Below are 19,886 nucleotides of genomic sequence, written 5' to 3' on the forward strand. Positions count from 1 at the left end.
AGGGGAAGAATCGAGGTGGGCAGAAACAGGGACGCCCCCCCTCCGCCCCCGACATGTGACAAGCAGCGGGATGGTGCCGGGGGGCGGGTCTCCCCGTTAGCCGACGAGAGAGCTGCGCCGCGAGAGATCCACGGAGCTGGAGCTGAGCGTCCGGCTGTCCGACAGGTTGGTGGTTCCAGGCTGAGGGAAAACCGAGAGGGAGAGCTGAGGCTGGGGGCTCGTGGGGAACACCCCCTTCCCCCCCCCCCGCTTTATTTTTAATTGCATTTGTTAAGCGCTTACTATGTGCAAAGCCCTGTTCTAAGCGCTGGGGAGGATACGAGGTGATCAGGTTGTCCCACGTGGGGCTCACAGTCTTAATCCCCATTTTACAGATGAGGTAACTGAGGCCCAGAGAGGTTCAGTGACTTACCCGAGGTCACACAGCTGACAATTGGCAGAGCCGGGATTTCAACCCATGACTCCCAAGCCCAGGCTCATTCCATTAAATACGACTGAATTTGTCCCCAGACCGCCCTGGGGTCCAAACTTTTTTAAAAATGGTTTCAGTAAGCACGCTAGGCACTTTACTAAGCGCCAGGGTAGACGCAAGCTAACCAGGTCGGACCCAATCCCCATCCCATGTGGAGCTCATGGTCTTAAACCCCATTTTATAGATGAGGGCACCGAGGCCTGGAGAAGTGAGGCACCCTGCCCGAGGTCACACAGCAGATACGTGGCAGAGTCAGGAGTAGAACCCAGGTCCTTCTGACTGGACCCCATTAAATACGATTGAATTTGTCCCCAGCCCGCCCTGGGGGTCCAAACTTTTTTTAAAACAGTATTCAGTAAGCACGCTAGGCACTTTACTAAGCGCCAGGGTAGACGCAAGCTAACCAGGTCGGACCCAGTCCCCGTCCCATGTGGGGCTCACGGTCTTAATCCCCATTTTATAGATGAGGGCACCGAGGCCCGGAGAAGTGAGGCGCCCTGCCCAAGCTCACACTGAGAGTCAGGAGTAGAACTCAGGTCCTTCTGACTGGACCCGGGCTTTCGTCACTAGGCCACACTGCTACTCTGCTTCACTCGGAAGGGCTCTGACCGGGCAGGGTGCAGTGCAGGTGATGGGTGGGTGGTGACACAGTCGTTTTGCTCAGAAGGACGTGGGAGAGATCCTGGGGTGGGCAGAGGGATGGAGGTGCCCAGGGTACGGAGGGGAGAGGGGTCCCACCTCAGCTAGGGATGACGGAGGGGAAGAGAAAACCCAACTCTGACCTGGACGGGCTCCTCCGTGCTCTTGTTGAGGAAGTTGAGCGAACTGGCCCGCTTCATCCTGAAAAAGGGATGGGTGGGCAGGCCTCAGCGGAGGAGGGAACGGGTGGGAAGAGACGGAAGAGACAGGAGAGGGAAGAGGAGAGACGGGGAAGGGGTTGGGAAGGGGACCGGAGAGGAGCGAGCGGTGAGGGTGGGAAGGAAGAGACAGGGGAAGGGTTGGGAGGAGAGAGGCAGGGCGGGGTCCAAGCAAGGACTGCAGGGAAGGTAGAGGTGGCTGGAGACTGATAGGTAATAATAATAATGATAGCATTTATTAAGCGCTTACTATGTGCAAAGCACTGTTCTAAGCTCCGGGGGAGATACAAGGCGGTCAGGTTGTCCCACGGGGGGCTCCCAGTCTTCATCCCCATTTTATAGATGAGGGAACTGAGGCCCAGAGAAGTGAAGTGACTTGCCCAAAGTCACCCAGCTGACAAGTGGCGGAGCCGGGACCTGAACCCATGACCTCTGGCTCCAAAGCCCGGGCTCTTGCCCCTGAGCCCCGCTGCTTCTCAGGTAGCCAGTGGCCTGCGCCTTTGGAGTCTGGGCCGCAGAACCTGTGGATGGGGCCCTGGGTCTCTCTGGATTCCTTTTCTGCCTGTGACTTCAGTCAGTCAATCGGATTTATTGCACGCTTACTGTGTGCCAAGCACTGTACTAAGCACTTGAGAGAGGACCACATAACAATAAACAATAAACTAGCACACTTCCCCCCTTCAAAGCCCTACTGAAAGCCCACCTCCTCCAGGATGATGATGATGATATACATATATACACACACATATATCAATCAATCACTCGCATTTATTAAGCGCTTACTGTGTGCAGAGCACTGCACTAAGCGCTTGGGAAGTACAAGCTGGCAACATATAGAGACGGTCCCTACCCAACAGTGGGCTCACAGTCTAGAAGGGGGAGACAGAGAACAAAACCACACATATTAACAAAATAAAATAAATAGAATAGATATGTACAAGTTAAATAAATAGAGTAATAAATATGTACAAACATATATACATCTATACAAGTGCTGTGGGGAAGGGAAGGAGGTAAGACGGTGGGGATGGAGAGGGGGACGAGGGGGAGAGGAAGGTGGGGGAAGAGGTGTGTATGCATGTATATATGCATACACACATGTATATACCTATATACACACATATATGCACACACATATGTATACATATACATATATGTATGCATATATGTGCATACATATGTGTATACATATATGTATGCATATATATGTGTATACATACATGTGTGTGTATATATACATATATATACATATATGTATATATACATATATACATATATATACATATATATATACATATATGTGTATGTATATATATATGTGTGTATATATATATGTGTGTATATATATATATATATATATATACAGGTGCTGTGGGGAGGTGAAGGAGGTAAGGCGGGGGGATGGGGAGGGGGAGGAGGGGGAGAGGAAGGAGGGGGCTCAGTCTGGGCTTAGTACTTTCCAAGCGCTTAGTACAGTGCTCTGCACACAGTAAGCGCTCAATAAATACGACTGACTGAATGAGTGAGGAGCCCCAAGATAGGGAGGGCAGGGACGTGAGAATTTGGGAGGGGCTGAGGTCCCAAGGACGGCTGAGAGAGAAGAGATGGTGGAGGGGACGGGAGCCGGATGCCAGGGTCTCTCTCTCCCTCGGCAGGTGCCGGGCAGGTTCCACCCAGACGGATAAGCGCTTAGTCCAGTGCTCTGCACACAATAAGCGCTCAATAAATACGACTGAATGAATGAACATGGCAGGGCAGCTGAACAGCCTGGCGCTGCTCCGCCGGAACCAGGGCAAGGCGGTGGAGATGACTACTACTACAGGCGCGGGCCGGACATTGGGATTGTTCATCCACTCAATCATTCAGTGATATCTAATGGTCGCTTCACTCATTCGATCCCATTTATTCGGCACTTACTGTGTGCAGAGCACTGTACTGAGGGCCTGGGAGAGCGCAGTAGAACAAGAAACAAACAGACCCACTCCCTGTGTGTCTAGCTTTAATTCTATTTCTTCTGACGACTTTGACGCCTGTCTCCGTGTTTTGTTTTGTTGTCTGTCTCCCCCTTCCAGACTGTGAGCCTGATTTTGGGTAGGGACCGTCTTTATACGTTGCCAACTTGGACTTCCCAAGCGCTTTGTACAGTGCTCTGCACACAGTCAGCGCTCAATAAATACGATTGAATGAATGAATCGACCAGGCCCGGCTCGGAACGACTCGTCTCTGATGACCGTGAACGATCCGGGGAGGTTGGGGGGAGCGCGGGGGCCCGGGGACGGGGGGGCTGTCGCTCTCACCGGGGGTTCGGGGGCTCCTGAGGGCCGCCCCCCTGTAGCTTCTTCACCAGCATCTCGCTGCTGCGCCTCAGGGCGTCCCGGAGCTTCCCGAAAGAGCCGCTGCGCCGCAGGGATCCGCTTCCGTCCTACGAGTCGGTGAGGGAAGGAGGCCGTGGACCCAGCCCGGCCCCCTCCCAGGGTGGGGGGTCTCTGCGAGAAACTCAGGCAGAAACTCCTCACCCTGGACTTCAAGGCTGTCCATCCATCCATCCATCCATCCCCTGGCCCCCTCCTCCCTCACCTCCCTTCTGTCCTTCTCCAGCCCAGCCCGCGTCCTCCGCTCCTCTCGCCGCTAATCTCCTCACCGTTAGGCCTCGTTCTCGCCTGTCCCGCCATCGACCCCCGGCCCACGTCATCCCCCGGGCCTGGAATGCCCCCAATCCCTCTGCCCATCCGCCAAGCTGGCTCTCTTCCTCCCTTCAAGGCCCTACTGAGAGCTCACCTCCTCCGGGAGGCCTTCCCACACTCAGCCCCTTTCTTCCTCTCCCCTTCATCCCCCTCATCTTACCTCCTTCCCTTCCCCACAGCACCTGTATATATGTATATATGTTTGTACATATTTAATAATAATAATAATAATAATGGCATTTATTAAGCGCTTACTATGTGCAAAGCACTGTTCCAAGCGCTGGGGAGGTTACAAAGTGATCAGGTTGTCCCAATGGGGGGCTCACAGTCTTCATCCTCATTTTACAGATGAGGGAACTGAGGCGCGGAGAAGTGAAGTGACTTGCCCAAAGTCACACAGCTGACTAGTGGAGGAGCCGGGATCTGAACCCATGACCTCTGACTCCCAAGCCCGGGCTCTTTCCACTGAGCCACGCTGCTTCTCTAATAATAATGGCATTTATTAAGCGCTTACTATTTGCAAAGCACCCTTCTAGGCGCTGGGGAGGATACGAAGTGATTAGGTTGTCCCACGTGGGGGCTCGCAGACTTAGTCCCCATTTTACAGATGAGGGAACTGAGGCACAGAGAAGTCAAGTAACTTGCCCAAAGTCACACAACTGACAAGTTTACTACTCTATTTATTTTACTTGTACATATCCATATCTATTCTATTTATTCTATTTTGTTAGTATGTTTGCTTTTGTTCTCCGTCTCCCCCTTTTAGACTGTGAGCCCACTGTTGGGTAGGGACCGTCCCTAGATGTTGCCAACTTGTACTTCCCAAGCGCTTAGTCCAGTGCTCTGCACACAGTAAGCGCTCAATCAATACGATCGATTGATCGATTGCGAGCCCGCCGCCCGCGGCCCCACTCACCCCGGCCCACTCGGCGGGGGTCCCCACGTCGTCGGGCTCGGCGTCGGCCCGCGGCCCCGCGGAGGAGGAGGAGGAGGAGGAGGAGGCGCCCTCGCGGCCGGCCCGCCGCTCGCCTCGCCCCCCGCCCTGGTTCAGCAGTTCCACCACCTTGGTCTGGCTGGCGGCATCCAGGCCCTGGAGCGGGACCCGGTCAGCGGGCAGGGTCTCAGCCGAGCGGCCCCGCCGCCCCGCCCCGCCGCCCCGTACCTGCTTGCGGCTTCGGCTGGCGCAGTCCTCCAGCGTGTGCGCGGCCTCCATCTTGCCCTGGCGCCGATACAGGGCCCCCAGGCTGCGCAGGGTCGTGTTCACCGTGGGGCTGGGAGCGAGGGCACAGGGGCGGTGGGCGCGGGCCGGCCCCATCCTGCCCGCCCCGCCCCGCCCCTACTCACCTGTCCACCTTGGAGGCTCTGTACCAGCTGCTGTATTCCCCGTGGAGGGTGCTGTCATCTTGCCTGTCCTACCAGGAGGGCAGGGGGTGGGTAGGGGATGGGGCAACCGGGGCCGAGGGCTCCCGAGGCCCGGCCCCTGGCAGCGGGTGGGGGGAACCTCCACCCCCTACCCCCTTACCTTGCTCTCCTCCCTCTCCTCCGCGTGCATCCAGATGGGCTTGTTGTCCCCTGCGGGGGAAGGATGGGACCGATACAAGCGGTGCCCGCGCCGCCCCCGCCCTCCCCGCTGCCCGGGCCCCACCCGAGCCCGCTTCCCCGAAGGGGGTGCCGAGGGCGGGAACTCGAGGCCCGGGAATGAGGGATCAGCCTCCTGCCCAGGGTCCCCGGCTTAGGGGGTCCTGGGTCACCCGGGCCCACGCACCGTTGACGGAGCCAAACTCTTTCTCATGGGCCCGGGTCAGGATCTCCTTGTACAGAATCTCCGCATCTTGGTACTTGCCCTGCTTCAGGTAGCAGGAGGCCTGAGGAGGAGGAAGAGATGGCAGGGTAATAATAATAATAATAATGATGATGATGGTATTGCCTGCAGATGTAAGAGAAGGTTTAAGTAATAATAATTGTGATTACTTATTACTAATACTAATCATCATGGCATTTGTTAGGCGCTTCCTATGGGCCTGGCGCTGTAATATGTATATCACCTGTATATATGTATATATGTTTGTACATATTTATTACTCTATTTATTTTACTTGTACATATTAATTCTATTTATTTTGTTACTATGTTTTGTTTTGTTGTCTGTCTCCCCCTTCTAAACTGTGAGCCCGCTGTTGGGTAGGGACAGTCTCTATATGTTGCCAACTTGTACTTCCCAAGCGCTTAGTACAGTGCTCTGCACACAGTAAGCGCTCAATAAATACGATTGAATGAATGAATGAATATTTGTTAAGTGCTTACTATGTGCAAAAGCACTGTTCTAAGCACTGGGGGGATACAAGGTGATCAGGTTGTCCCACGTGGGGCTCACAATTTTCATCCCCGTTTTACAGATGAGGGAACTGAGGCACGGAGAAGTGAAGTCACTTCAGTTGCTTCTGACAACTGGCGGAGGTGGGATTTGAACCCACAATCCGGCTCGTCTCCGAGGCCGCCGCTCCCCGCCCCCGGGGCCCCGTGCTCCCCTTCCCCCCGTGTCCCAGGCCTCGCCTCCCCCGCGGCCGGGGCCCAGCGACAACCGCACCAGATTGCTCTTGGTCTTGGCCACGTTGGGGTCGTCGGGGCCGAGCCGGGCCTGGTAGATGTCCAGGGCGCGCCGGTAGTAGTATTCCACCTCGTCTGCCTTGCCCTGGTTCTGGCAGAGCAGCGCCAGGTTGTTCAGCTGCTTTGCCACGTCCGGGTGGAACTTGCCCAGCACCTGCCGAGAGACAGACAGACAGAGACAGAAAGAGAGAGACTCCGGCGTCCGGCTCCCGCTCGGCCGTGCCCCGCTCCCGCTCCCGCCCTCCTCTCTCCGCTCCCGCCAGCGGGCCGGGGCCGGACGGGCTACCTTCTCCCGGATCTCCAGGGCCCGCTTGCACAGAGGTTCGGCTTCCTTGTACTTGCCTCTCTTGCCATACAGGACCGCCAGGTTGTTCAGTGTGGCCGCCACCTGAGGAGGGAGGGAGGGACGGGGAGGTGGGGGACGGACGGGCGACCCCCGGCCCCCTGGCTTGGCCGCCCCAGAGGGATCGGGGCCCCGCCCCGTCTCCCCGAAAGACGGGTGTCCGAGGGGAAGGGGCTGGCAGCCCCCCCAGACCAACCCACGATGCTGACGATGACGGTATTCAATAAATAACATTTATTATTTTAGACTGCGAGCCCACTGTTGGGTAGGGACTGTCTCTATATGTTGCCGATTTGTACTTCCCAGTGCTCTGCACATAGTAAGCGCTCAATAAATACGATTGATGATGAAGTGCGCACTAGCTGCCAATCACCGTGCCGGTCGCTGGGGTAGATTTGGGATAGTCACCTCGGACCCGGTCGCCGTCCCCGCCGGGGCTCGCGCAGATATTACGGATGAGGAAGCGGAAGCCCAGGGAGGTTCGGTGACCCGCTCAAGGTCACACAGCGGGCCAGGGGCCGAGCTGGGACCAAAACCCGGGGCGCCGTGCCCTTTCCACTAGGCCCCGCTCCCTCCCTCGGCCCCCGACCCCACTCACGGCCGGGTGGTCCTTGCCCAGGGTCTTCTCGCGAATGGCCAGAGCGTCATTGAGCAGGTGAGCGGCCTCTTTGTACTTGTTCTGGTCTCTGGGGGTGGGAGCGCTCAGCTGTCCTATCCCCGGTCGCCCCGGCCACCCCGCGACCAAGCTGGGGAGCCCCCGGCCGCGCCCCCCTACCCCGCCGGGGTCCACCCTCCCCCCCCCCCCAGCTCACCGATAGACCAAGGCCAGGATGTTGAGCATGGTGGCCACGTCTGGGTGGTCGTGGCCGGACGTCTTCTCCAGGTCCTCCAGGGCCTGTTTGCAGAGCGGCACGGCCACCTCGTAGCGGCCCTGGGAGGCGTACTGGATCACCAGGTTGTGCAGCGTGCGCAGGCGGGCCGGGATCTCGTAGCCCCCGTGCTGGGCCGCGGCGTCCCCCGCGCCCGGGCCCTGGGCTGCGCGGGGGACAGGGAGTCGGGCTGGGGCGCCTCCCCGACTGGGAAACCCAGGCCGACGAGGAGCCGCACGAGGCCGGAGCCCCGCCTCGGCCCCGCAGCGCGCCGACCAGCTCGGGGCTCGCGGCTCCAGAGACTTCACAGGGTCTCCTCCGGGAAGCCTTCCCTGCCTGACCCCTCTGCATCCCCTGGGCACCTGGGGCCGGGCCCCTGAAGCCCCTCCTCACCCTCTGACACCCTACCCCACTCCACAGCCCTAAGTCCACATCCTTACACCCTGTACCCTCCGCTCCTCCGCCGCTAATCTCCTCACCGTACCTCGTTCTCGCCCGTCCCGCCATCGACCCCCGGCCCCCGTCCTCCCCCAGGCCTGGAATGCCCTTCCTCTGCCCATCCGCCAAGCTCGCTCTCTTCCTCCCTTCGAGGCCCTACTGAGAGCTCACCTCCTCCAGGAGGCCTTCCCACACTCAGCCCCTTCCTTCCTCTCCCCCTCGTCCCCCTCTCCATCCCCCCATCTCACCTCCTTCCCTTCCCCACAGCACCTGTATATATGTATATATGTTTGTACAGATTTATTACTCTATTTATCTTACTTGCACATATCTATTCTATTCATTTTATTTTGTTAGTATGTTTGGTTTTGTTGTCTGTCTCCCCCTTCTAGACTGTGAGCCCACTGTTGGGTAGGGACTGTTTCTACGTGTTGCCAACTTGTACTTCCCAACTTCCCAAGCGCTTAGTACAGTGCTCGGCACACAGTAAGCGCTCAATAAATACGATTGATTGATTGATTGATTGATTGATCCTTATCCTCTGCCGCTTCCCTTAGACGTGGTCTATTTTCACGTCTGCCTCCCGGGCCTGACTCTAAGCTTCTTGAGGGCAGGAAACGTGTCTACCAACTCTCCCAAGTCCTGGACTCTCCCAAGCGCTCAGTACAGTGCTCTGCACACATTTATTTTATTTTGTTAGTATGTTTGGTTTTGTTCTCTCTCTCCCCCTTTTAGACTGTGAGCCCACTGTTGGGTAGGGACTGTCTCTAGATGTTGCCAATTTGTACTTCCCAAGCGCTTAGTACAGTGCTCTGCACATAGTAAGCGCTCAATAAATACGATTGATGATGATGATGATTTCGCAGACCACCACCGTCCCCATCTTCAAACGCCCCACTAAAATCATCTCCCCTCCACGAGGCCTTCCCTGATTGAGCCCTCGCTTCCTCTCAGTCGCTCTCCCTGCCTTCTGTGTCACCCATGCACTTGGGTCTGTCCCCCTTCCCCACCCCCCAGTGCCTCCATCTCGTCTATCACAGCGTGGCTCAGTGGAAAGAGCCCGGGCTTTGGAGTCAGAGATCACGGGTTCAAATTCCGCTCCGCCACTCGTCAGCTGGGTGACTTTGGGCAAGTCTCTTCACTTCTCTGTGCCTCAGTTACCTCATCTTTAAAATGGGGATGAAGACTGTGAGCCCCCTGTGGGACAACCTGATCACACTGTAACCTCCCCAGCACTTAGAACAGTGCTTGGCACATAGCGCTTAATAAATGCCATTATTATTATATTATTATTATTATCATCATTATCATCATCACGCTGCTGACCTCTCGACCATATCCTGCTTCTGGCCTGCCACGCCTTCCCTCTTCATATCAATCAATCAATCGTATTTATTGAGCGCTTACTATGTGCAGAGCACTGTACTAAGCGCTTGGGAAGTACGAATTGGCAACATATAGAGACAGTCCCTACCCAACAGTGGGCTCACAGTCTAAAAGGGGGAGACAGAGAACAAAACCAAACATACTAACAAAATAAAATAAATAGAATAGATATGTACAAGTAAAATAAATAGAGTAACAAATATGTACAAACATATATACATATATACAGGTGCTGTGGGGAAGGGAAGGAGGTAAGATGGGGGGATGGAGAGGGGCACATATTTATTCTACTTATTTTGTTAATATGTTTGGTTTTGTTCTCTGTCTCCCCCTTCTAGACTGTGAGCCCTCTTTTGGGCAGGGACCGTCTCTATATGTTGCCAACTTGTACCTCCCAAGCGCTTAGTACAGTGCTCGGCACACAGTAAGCGCTCAATAAATACGATTGAATGAAAGTACTCAATAAATACCAGCAATTGACTGATAGAAGATAATCGGGTAGTGCAAAGTCCCTGCCCCATCTGGGGCTCACAGTCTAAGCAGGAGGGAGAACGCGTATTTCGTCCCCATTGGACAGATGAGGAAACAGAGGCCCAGAGATGTTAACTGAGTTAATAATAATAATAATGGCATTTATTAAGCGCTTACTATGTGCAAAGCACTGTTCTACGCGCTGAAGAAGTTACAAGGTGATCAGGTTGTCCCACGGGGGGGCTTACAGTGTTCATCCCCATTTTACAGATGAGGTAACTGAGGCCCAGAGAAGTGAAGTGACTTGCCCAAAGTCACCCAGCTGACAGTTGGCGGAGCCGGGATTCGAACCCATGATCTCTGACTCCAAAGCCCGGGCTCCTTCCACTGAGCCATGGGCTTTGCCCAAGGACCCACAGCAGTCAAGAGAAGCTTCTTTAAAGAGAAGTTTAGAGAAGCAGCGTGGCTCAGTGAAAAGAGCCTGGGCTTTGGAGTTCAATGGTCATGGGTTCAAATCCTGGCTCCGCCAGTTGTGAGCTGTGTGACTTTGGGCAAGTCGCTTCTTCTCTGGGCCTCAGTTCCCTCCTCGGTAAAATGGGGATTCATTCATTCATTCATTCAATCGTATTTATTGAGCGCTTACTGTGTGCAGAGCACTGGACTAAGCGCTTGGGAAGTACAAGTTGGCAACAGAGCAAATATGTACAAGTAAAATTAACAGAGTAATAAATCTGCACAAACATATATACAGTGTGGCTCAGTAGAAAGAGCCTGGGCTTTGGAGTCAATGGTCATGGGTTCAAATCCTGGCTCCGCCACTTGTGAGCTGTGTGACTTTGGGCTAGTCGCTTAACTTCTCTGGGCCTCAGTTCCCTCCTCGGTAAAATGGGGATTCATTCATTCATTCACTCAATCGTATTTATTGAGCGCTTACTGTGTGCAGAGCACTGGACTAGGCGCTTGGGAAGTACAAGTTGGCAACAGAGTAAATATGTACAAGTAAAATTAATAGAGTAATAAATCTGCACAAACATATATACAGTGTGGCTTAATGGAAAGAGCCTGGGTTTGGGAGTCAGAGGTCATGGGTTCTAATCCCGGATTGACTGTGAGCCCACTATGGGAAAACCTGATCACCCTGTAATCTCCCCAGTGCTTAGAACAGTGCTCTGCACGTAGTAAGCACTTAACAGAGAAGCAGCGTGGCTCAGTGGAAAGAGCCCGGGCTTTGGAGTCAGCGGTCATGGGTTCGAATCCCGGTTCCACCACAAATCTGCTGTGGGACCTGGGGCAAGTCGCTTAACTTCTCTGAGCCTCAGTTCCCTCATCTGTAAAAATGGGGATTAAGACTGTGAGCCCCACGTGGGACAACTTGATCACACTGCATCCCCCCAAACCCCAGCGCTTGGAGCAGTGCTTTGCACATAGTAAGCGCTTAACAAACGCCATCATTATTATTATTATTATTATTATTAATAATAATAATAAATGCCATCGTTAAGAGGCACAGCGGGACGAGAACCCGTGTTTCCCAATTCCCAAGCCCGGCTCTTTCCGCTGGGCCACGCTGCCTCTCTGCGGGAACCGAGACGCCTTCGTTCGCCCGCCCCAAACCGACCCCGGTCTCCCAGGCCGGAGGTCATCATCAATCGTATTTATTGAGCGCTTACTGTGTGCAGAGCACTGGACTAAGCGCTTGGGAAGTACAAATTGGCAACATATAGAGACAGTCCCTACCCAACAGTGGGCTCACAGTCTAAAAGGGGGAGACAGAGAACAAAACCAAACATACTAACAAAATAAAATAAATAGAATAGATATGTACAAGTAGAATAAATAGAGTAATAAATATGTACAAACATATATACATCTATACAGGTGCTGTGGGGAAGGGAAGGAGGTAAGGCGGGGGGGATGGAGAGGGGGAGGAAGGAGGGGGCTCAGTCTGGGAAGGCCTCCTGGAGGAGGTGAGCTCTCAGCAGGGCCTTGAAGGGAGGAAGAGAGCTAGCTTGGCGGAGGGGCAGAGGGAGGCCATTCCAGGCCCGGGGGATGACGTGGGCCGGGGGTCGATGGCGGGACAGGCGAGAACGAGGTACGGTGAGGTCCCGGCTTCCCCTCCCGTCCCAAGCCCGGCCGGGTCCCAATCAATCAATCAATCAATCGTATTTATTGAGCGCTTACTGTGTGCAGAGCACTGGACTAAGCGCTTGGGAAGTACAAGTTGGCAACATACGGACCCAACGGAGAGAGAGCTCGCCCTCCCGGCCTCCTTACCTGGGCTCTGCTCGTCCTCGTTAGGGAACAGGTCATCCAGGGAGTCCTTCGACACGTCCCCCTTCTCCTCCTACGGGGCAAAGGGGACGCACGGTCATCATCAATCGTATTTATTGAGCGCTTACTATGTGCAGAGCACTGTACGAAGCACTTGGGAAGTACAAATCAGGGCCCTCGCGGGAGGGAGGGGGTCCGCGCCGGCCAGGCCGCGGGGCAAAGACTCCCGGGGGCCCGTTGGAGGCGTGAATTGAACGGCGAGAAGGTGGCGGGGAATTCCTGGGCAGGTTTGGCGGACCAGAGAGGGGCTGCCACCAGCTGACCTCCACCCCGGGAGACTTGGAGGACGGTGGGGCTGGGGATGGACACGGAAAAGGACGGTGGGGGTTGTCATGGAAATCAATCCTGACTGGTTTTGTTCTCTGTCTCCCCCTTTTAGACTGTGAGCCCACTGTTGGGTAGGGACTGTCTCTATATGTTGCCCATTTGTACTTCCCAAGCGCTTAGTCCAGTGCTCTGCACATAGTAAGCGCTCAATAAATACGATTGAGGATGATGATGACTATTTTCTGAACACTTACTGGGCTCAGAGCACGGCGCTAAACGCTTGGGAGAACATGCGGAAAAGGACGGTGGGCTGGGGACGGTCATGGAAATCAATCTATCACTGGTAACTACTGAGCGCTTACTGTGTGCAGAACACTGTACTACGCGCTTGGGAGAGTACAGTATATCATCATCATCAATTGTATTTATTGAGCGCTTACTATGTGCAGAGCACTGTACTAAGCGCTTGGGAAGTACAAGTTGGCAACATATAGAGACAGTCCCTACCCAACAGCGGGCTCCCAGTCTAAAAGGGGGAGACAGAGAACAAAACCAAACATACTAACAAAATAAAATAAATAGAATAGATATGTACAAGTAAAATAGAGTAATAAATATGTACAAACATATATACATGTGCTGTGGAGAAGGGACGGAGGTAAGATGGGGGGATGGAGAGGGGGACGAGGGGAAGAGGAAGGAAGGGGCTCAGTCTGGGAAAAGTATATGGAAAAGGACGGTGGGCAGGGGTGGTTATGGAAATCAATCATTCACTGGTATTTACTGAGTGCTTACTGTGTGCGGAACACTTCACGAAGTGCTTGGGAGGGTACAGTATGGTGGGCTGGGGGTGGTCATGGAAATCAATAATAATAATGATGACGGCATCTATTAAGCGCTCACTATGTACAAAGCACCGTTCTAAGCGCGGGGGAGGTTACAAGGTGATCAGGTTGTCCCACGGGGGGCTCACAGTCTTCACCCCCATTTTACAGATGAGGTCACTGAGGCCTCATCCCAAGCGCTTAGTACAGTGCTCTGCACACTGAGGCCACTGAGGCTGGGGACGGTCATGGAGATCAATCTATCACTGGTAATTACTGAGTGCTTACTGTGTGCAGAACACTGTACTACGCGCTTGGGAGGGTACAGTAGGTGGAAAAGGACGGTGGGCTGGGGTGGTTATGGAAATCAATCATTCACTGGTATTTACTGAGTGCTTACTGTGTGCAGAACGCTTCACTAAGTGCTTGGGAGGTACAGTATGGTGGGCTGGGGGTGGTCATGGAAATCAGTTATGGAAATCAATCATTCACTGGTATTTACTGAGTGCTTACTGTGTGCAGAACACTTTACTAAGTGCTTGGGAGGGTATTACTCTATTTATTTATTATTACTCTATTTATATTACTCTATTTATTTATTTTACTGGTACCTATCTATTCTATTTATTTTATTTTGTCGGTATGTTTGCTTCTGTTCTCTGTCTCCCCCTTTTAGACTGTGAGCCCACTGTTGGGTAGGGACTGTCTCTATGTGTTGCCAATCTGTACTTCCCAAGTGCTTAGTACAGTGATCTGCACATAGTAAGCGCTCAATAAATACGATTGATTGATTTTGTTCTCTGTCTCCCCCTTTTAGACCGTGAGCCCACTGTTGGGTAGGGACTGTCTCTATATGTTGCCAATTTGCACTTCCCAAGCGCTTAGTACAGTGCTCTGCACACAGTAAGCGCTCAATAAATACGATTGATGATGATGATGATGATGAGGGTACAGTATGGTGGGCTGGGGGTGGTCATGGAAATCGATAATAATAATAATGACGGTGTCTATTAAGCGCTTACTATGTACAAAGCACTGTTCTAAGCGCGGGGGAGGTTACGAGGTGATCAGGTTGTCCCACGGGGGGCTCACAGTCTTCACCCCCATTTTACAGATGAGGTCACTGAGGCCCAGAGAAGCAACTTGCCCAAAGTCCCACAGCTGACAACTGGTGGAGCCGGAATTTGAACCCATGACCTCTGACTCCAAAGCCCGGGCTCTTTCCAATCAACCGTTGGTCGTTACTGAGCAACTGTGTTGCCGACTTGTACTTCCCAAGTGTTTAGTACAGTGCTCTGCACAGAGTAAGCGCTCAATAAATACGACTGAATGAATGAACGAGCACTTACTGTGCAGAGCACTATACTGAGCGCTTGGGAGAGCACGGTATATGGAAAAGGACGGCGGGCTGGGGGTGGTCATGGAAGATGACGGTGGGGCTGGGGGAGATCATGGAAATCAATCAATTATTGGTTTTATTGAGCACTTACTGTGTGCAGAGCACTGAACTAGGCGCTTGGGAGAGTACAGTATATGTTATCTTTTAGACTGTGAGCCCACTGTTGGGTAGGGACTGTCTCTATATGTTGCCAATTTGTACTTCCCAAGCGCTTAGTACAGTGCTCTGCACATAGTAAGCGCTCAATAAATACGATTGATGATGATGTTAAAGGACGGTGGGGCTCTCCCCGGGGGAAGATCCACCCGCCTTCAGCCTTGCTTTACCACGAGCCTCCACCCCCGGCGATCCGCCCAGCGCTTAGCGCATGGGGAGCGCTTAACAAATACTACCATTATTATTCTTCTTCATCCCCATTTTACAGATGAGGGAAACGACGCCCAGAGAAGTGATTTGAGCCCGCTGTTGGGTAGGGACCGTCTCTATATGTTGCCAACTTGGACTTCCCAAGCGCTTAGTACAGTGCTCTGCACACGGTAAGCGCTCAATAAATACGATTGAATGGCTGAATGAATTCGCCCAAGGTCACTCACGGTGCGCCGCGTACCATGAAGCTCCACCCCGCAGCCCGGCCCGGACACGTCCCACACTGGCGGCCAAGCTCACGGTCTAGACTGCGAGCCCACTGTTGGGTAGGGACCGTCTCTATATGTTGCCAGCTTGGACTTCCCAAGCGCTTAGTACAGTGATCTGCACACAGTAAGCGCTCAATAAATATGATCGATTGATTGATTGATTGAGGAATCCGGCCTGGTCCATCTAACCACGAAGCCCCCCCCGTCCCCTCCGGGCCCCCGGACAAGCACTGAGAAGCAGCGGGGCCCAGCGGAAAGAGCCCGGGCTTTGGAGTCAGGGGTCGTGGGTTCGAATCCCGGCCCCGCCACTTGTCAGCTGGGTGACTTTGGGCACTTCTCCGGGCCTCAGTTCCCTCATCTGTAAAATGGGGATGAAGACTGTGAGCCTCCCACCGTGGGACAACTTGATCACCTGTATATATGTATGTACATATTTACTACTCTATTTATTTATCTTACTTGTACATATCTATTCTATTTATTTTATTTTGTTAGTATGCTTGGTTTCCTTCTCTGTCTCCCCCTTCTAGACTGTGAGCCTGCTGTTGGGTAGGGACTGTCTCTATGTGCTGCCGACTTGTACATCCCAAGCGCTTAGTCCAGTGCTCTGCACACAGTAAGCGCTCAACAAATACGATTGATTGATTGATCACCTTGTAACCTCCCCAGCGCTTAGAACGGTGCTTTGCACATAGTAAGCACTCAATAAATACGACTGATTACCTTGTAACCTCCCCAGTGCTTAGAACGGTGCTTGGCACATAGTAAGTGCTCAATAAATACTATTGATTACCTTGTAACCTCCCCAGTGCTTAGAACGGTGCTTGGCACATAGTAAGTGCTCAATAAAGATGATTGATTGGTTACCTTGTAACCTCCCCAGCGCTTAGAACGGTGCTTTGCACATAGTAAGCGCTCAATAAATACGATTGATTGATCACCTTGTAACCTCCCCAGCGCTTAGAACGGTGCTTTGCACATAGTAAGCGCTCAATAAATACGATTGATTGATCACCTTGTAACCTCCCCAGTGCTTAGAACGGTGCTTTGCACATAGTAAGCGCTCAATAAATACGATTGACTGATCACCTTGTAACCTCCCCAGTGCTTAGAACGGTGCTTTGCACATAGTAAGCGCTCAATAAAGATGATTGATTGATGACCTTGTAACCTCCCCAGCGCTTAGAACGGTGCTTGGCACATAGTAAGCGCTTAATAAATGCCATTATTATTATTATCCGTCCCCACGCCCCCCCGTCCGCCCGTCCGTCCGTCCAGCGTGGGGCCTGGCTCACGGTGGGGGACCCGTCGTCGTCCAGCTTTCGGATCTGGCTCATGAAGAGGAGGTGCTGCTTCTCCTCCTCCAGCTGGGCCACGGCCTGCTCGCTGCGCTGCAGCTTCTGCTGCGTCCCGGCCAGCTCCTCCCGCAGCCACTGGTTCTCCTGCACCAGGCGACGCACCTGCGCCCGCAGCTTCTGCTTCTCCGACTCCACCGCGCCCAGGTGGCCCGACAGGGCCAGGATCACCTAAGAGGGGCCCCGGGACGGAGGGCGAGGGGGTCCAGCTCAGCCCAGGAAGGGACGGGGCTCGGTGTCCCCGGGGGTCCCCCCCCGTTACCTCCCCCTTCTAGACCGCGAGCCCGCTGTCGGGTAGGGACCGTCTCGATATGTCGCCAGCTTGGACTTCCCAAGCGCTTAGTCCAGTGCTCCGCACACAGTAGGCGCTCAATCAATACGATTGATCGATCGATGGATTACCTGGGCTTCCCCGAGCCCCAGCTCTATGGCCTCCAGGGATCGGCGTAGGAGGCCGGAGCGCTCCTGAGCGGCGGGCTCCGGGCCCCCGTCGGGCTCCCGGCCGGCCACGCCGTCCAGCAGGGAGGCCAGCAGGGCCCGGTGCTCCCCGCGCAGGGTCTCCAGGCCCTGGATCACCGCCTTGGTGCCCAGCACGATCTCATCCTGGCTCAGCTTCTCCTCCCGGGGGATCACCACGGTGGCCATGGCCGGACGGGACTGGCGGACGACGGGGCCGGGGCCTGGGGGACGCCGAGGTGGTGGTCCGGAGCGGGCAGGGAGGCGTCGGGCTGCGGAGATGGACGGCGGACCGCTGCTCTCTCAGTAGTCTCTGGTGGGCCGAGGGGGGAGGAAGGCGATGGGAAGGGGAAGGAAGGAGAGAATTAACTTTATTAATGATGCGCGTATATAGATCTATAATTCTATATTTTGATGGTATTGACCCCTGTCCACTTGTTCTGTTTTGCTGCCTACCTATCTCCCCCTGCTAGACTGTGAGCCCGTTGTTGGGTAGGGACCGCTCTCCCTCTGGTGCCGAACTGTACTTTTCCCAAGCGCTCAGTCCACTGCTCTGCGCACAAGAAGTGGGCAGTAAAGACGATTGAATGAATGGATGAATGAATGAGAGGAGGAGGAGGGGGAGGAGGAGGGAAGCGGGGGGGGGGGGGGAGGGAGGGAATCTGTGTCCTTTTCAGTGATCCTTTCTAAGGGAGGCACCTTCTGACACCTGTCTACATGTTTTGTTGTCTGTCTCCCCCTGATAGACTGTGAACCTGCTGTTGGGTAGGGATGTTGCCGACTTGGACTTCCCAAGCGCTCAGTCCAGTGCTCCGCACACAAGAAGTGGGCAGTAAAGACGATTGAATGAATGGATGAATGAATGAATGAGGAGGAGGGGGAGGAGGAGGGAAGCGGGGGGGGGGGGGGGAGGGAGGGAATCTGTGTCCTTTTCAGTGATCCTTTCTAAGGGAGGCACCTTCTGACACCTGTCTACATGTTTTGTTGCCTGTCTCCCCCTGATAGACTGTGAACCCGCTGTTGGGTAGGGATGTTGCCGACTTGGACTTCCCAAGCGCTCAGTCCAGTGCTCCGCACACAGTAAGCGCTCAATCAATACGGTTGAATGAATGAATGAGGGGGGAGAGGGCGAGGGAGGGGAGAGGGGGAGGGAGGAGGGAGAGGGAGGGGGGAGAGGGGAGGGAGGAGGGAGGGGAGAGGGGGGAGGGGGGGAGAGAGGGGGAGGGAGGGAGGGAGGGGAGAGGGGGGAGGGGGGGAGGGGAAAGAGGACAGAGGGGGAGGGAGGGAGGGGAGAGGGGGGAGGGGAAAGAGGACAGGGGGAGGGAGGGAGGGGAGGGGGGAGAGGGGGGAGGGAGGGAGGGGAGGGGGGAGAGGGGGGAGGGAGGGAGGGAAAAGAGGACAGAGGGGGAGGGAGGGAGGGGAGAGGGGGGAGAGGGAGGAGAGGAGAGGGAAGGGAGGGGAGGAGAGAGGGGGGGAGGGAGGGGAGGAGAGAGGGGGGAGGGAGGAGGGGGGGAGAGAGGGGGGGAGGGAGGAGGGGGGAGAGTAGGGGAGAGGAGAAGGGGGAGAGTAGGAAGAGATGGGAGAGGAGGGAGAAGGGGGGAGTGTAGGGGAGGGGGGAACGGAGAGAGGAGAGGGGAGAGAAGGGGGGAGAAGGGGGAGAGTAGGGGGGAGGGAGAAGGGGGGAGAAGGGGGAGGAGGAAAGGGAGGGAAGAGAGGACGGGGGGGGGGGGAGAGGGGAGAGGAGGGAGGTGGGCCGGGGTCGGTCCGTGGGTGGTCCGTCCGTGCCCCCGCGGGCCTGCAGGGGGCGCGCCTCGCCGTCCGGAGGCCCGGGAGACGCAATGCGGTTCGGGCCCCCCCTGCCGGACACACCGCCCCCCTACCGCCGCCCCCCACCGGCCCCCCAGCGCCCCCCGCCGACCCCCGACCTCCGACCTCCAGGGGGCGCGGCCTTTCTCCTCCCTCTCCTCCTCCGGACCCCGGGGGCGACCCTCCCTCCCTCCGGACCCCCCGCCGGTACCTCCGCCTCAGCGAGCCCGGCGGCCCCGAGGACCCGCCGCCGCCGCCTCCATCCCTCCCTGCCTCCCTCCCTCCCTCCCTGCCTCCCTCCCTCCCTCCCTCCGTCCGTCCCAGCAGCCCCAGTGGAACCAGTAGCCGCGGGACCAGTGGCCGCAGCGGCAGCGGCAGAGCAACAGTCCGCTCCCAGAAGCCTCCGCGCTCCCTTAAAGGGGAGGCCGCCTCCCTACCAAACCGTCGGAGGACGCTTTTTCTGAGGGAGGGCCCTTAAAGGGGATGATCATATTCACTCTTCATTCATTCATTCATTCATTCAATCGGATTTATTGAGCGCTTTCGAATAATGATAATAACGATGATGGCATTTATGAAGCGCTTACTAGGTTATGAAGCTTACTATGAGAAGCAGCGTGGCTCAGTGGAAAGAGCCCGGGCTTTGGAGTCAGAGGTCATGGGTTCGAATCCTGACTCCTCCACGT

At 55.1% G+C, this 19,886-nt stretch overlaps 1 protein-coding gene across 3 annotated transcripts; it reads right to left on the reverse strand.

The window, feature by feature from the left end:
• Positions 1 to 19,471, reverse strand: KLC2 (kinesin light chain 2). 3 transcript variants are annotated; one of them, XM_038764456.1, is made up of 16 exons: positions 19,412 to 19,471; positions 17,341 to 17,707; positions 16,879 to 17,109; positions 12,402 to 12,471; positions 7,776 to 7,998; positions 7,562 to 7,649; positions 6,907 to 7,008; positions 6,601 to 6,774; positions 5,779 to 5,878; positions 5,536 to 5,585; positions 5,358 to 5,425; positions 5,176 to 5,257; positions 4,930 to 5,103; positions 3,627 to 3,751; positions 1,255 to 1,312; positions 1 to 180 (listed from the first exon to the last, which is right to left on the reverse strand). In XM_038764456.1, the coding sequence occupies exons 2-16, from the start codon at positions 17,581 to 17,583 to the stop codon at positions 97 to 99; spliced, it is 1,872 nt and encodes a 623-aa protein (XP_038620384.1). In that variant the 5' UTR covers positions 17,584 to 17,707; positions 19,412 to 19,471; the 3' UTR covers positions 1 to 96. The 3 variants fall into 3 exon arrangements, with proteins under 3 accessions (XP_038620384.1, XP_038620382.1, XP_038620383.1); XM_038764454.1 differs by having other exon boundaries at positions 5,176 to 5,284; XM_038764455.1 differs by lacking the exon at positions 19,412 to 19,471 and adding an exon at positions 17,851 to 17,892 and having other exon boundaries at positions 5,176 to 5,284.
• Positions 19,472 to 19,886: the final 415 nt, after the last annotated feature.

This window comes from Tachyglossus aculeatus, chromosome 22 (genome assembly GCF_015852505.1).
Source record: "Tachyglossus aculeatus isolate mTacAcu1 chromosome 22, mTacAcu1.pri, whole genome shotgun sequence".
Taxonomy (NCBI): Eukaryota; Metazoa; Chordata; class Mammalia; order Monotremata; family Tachyglossidae; genus Tachyglossus; species Tachyglossus aculeatus.

Bases quoted from the DNA above. Each gene is read 5' to 3' on its own strand.
- KLC2 (XM_038764454.1), bottom strand. From the start codon at position 17,583: ATGGCCACCGTGGTGATCCCCCGGGAGGAGAAGCTGAGCCAGGATGAG. The intron at 5,426-5,535 runs GTAAGGGGGTAG...CCCTCCTGGTAG, and splicing joins AGGAGAGGGAGGAGAGCAAG to GACAGGCAAGATGACAGCAC. The intron at 3,752-4,929 runs GTGAGTGGGGCC...ACCGACTCGTAG, and splicing joins CCCCCGCCGAGTGGGCCGGG to GACGGAAGCGGATCCCTGCG.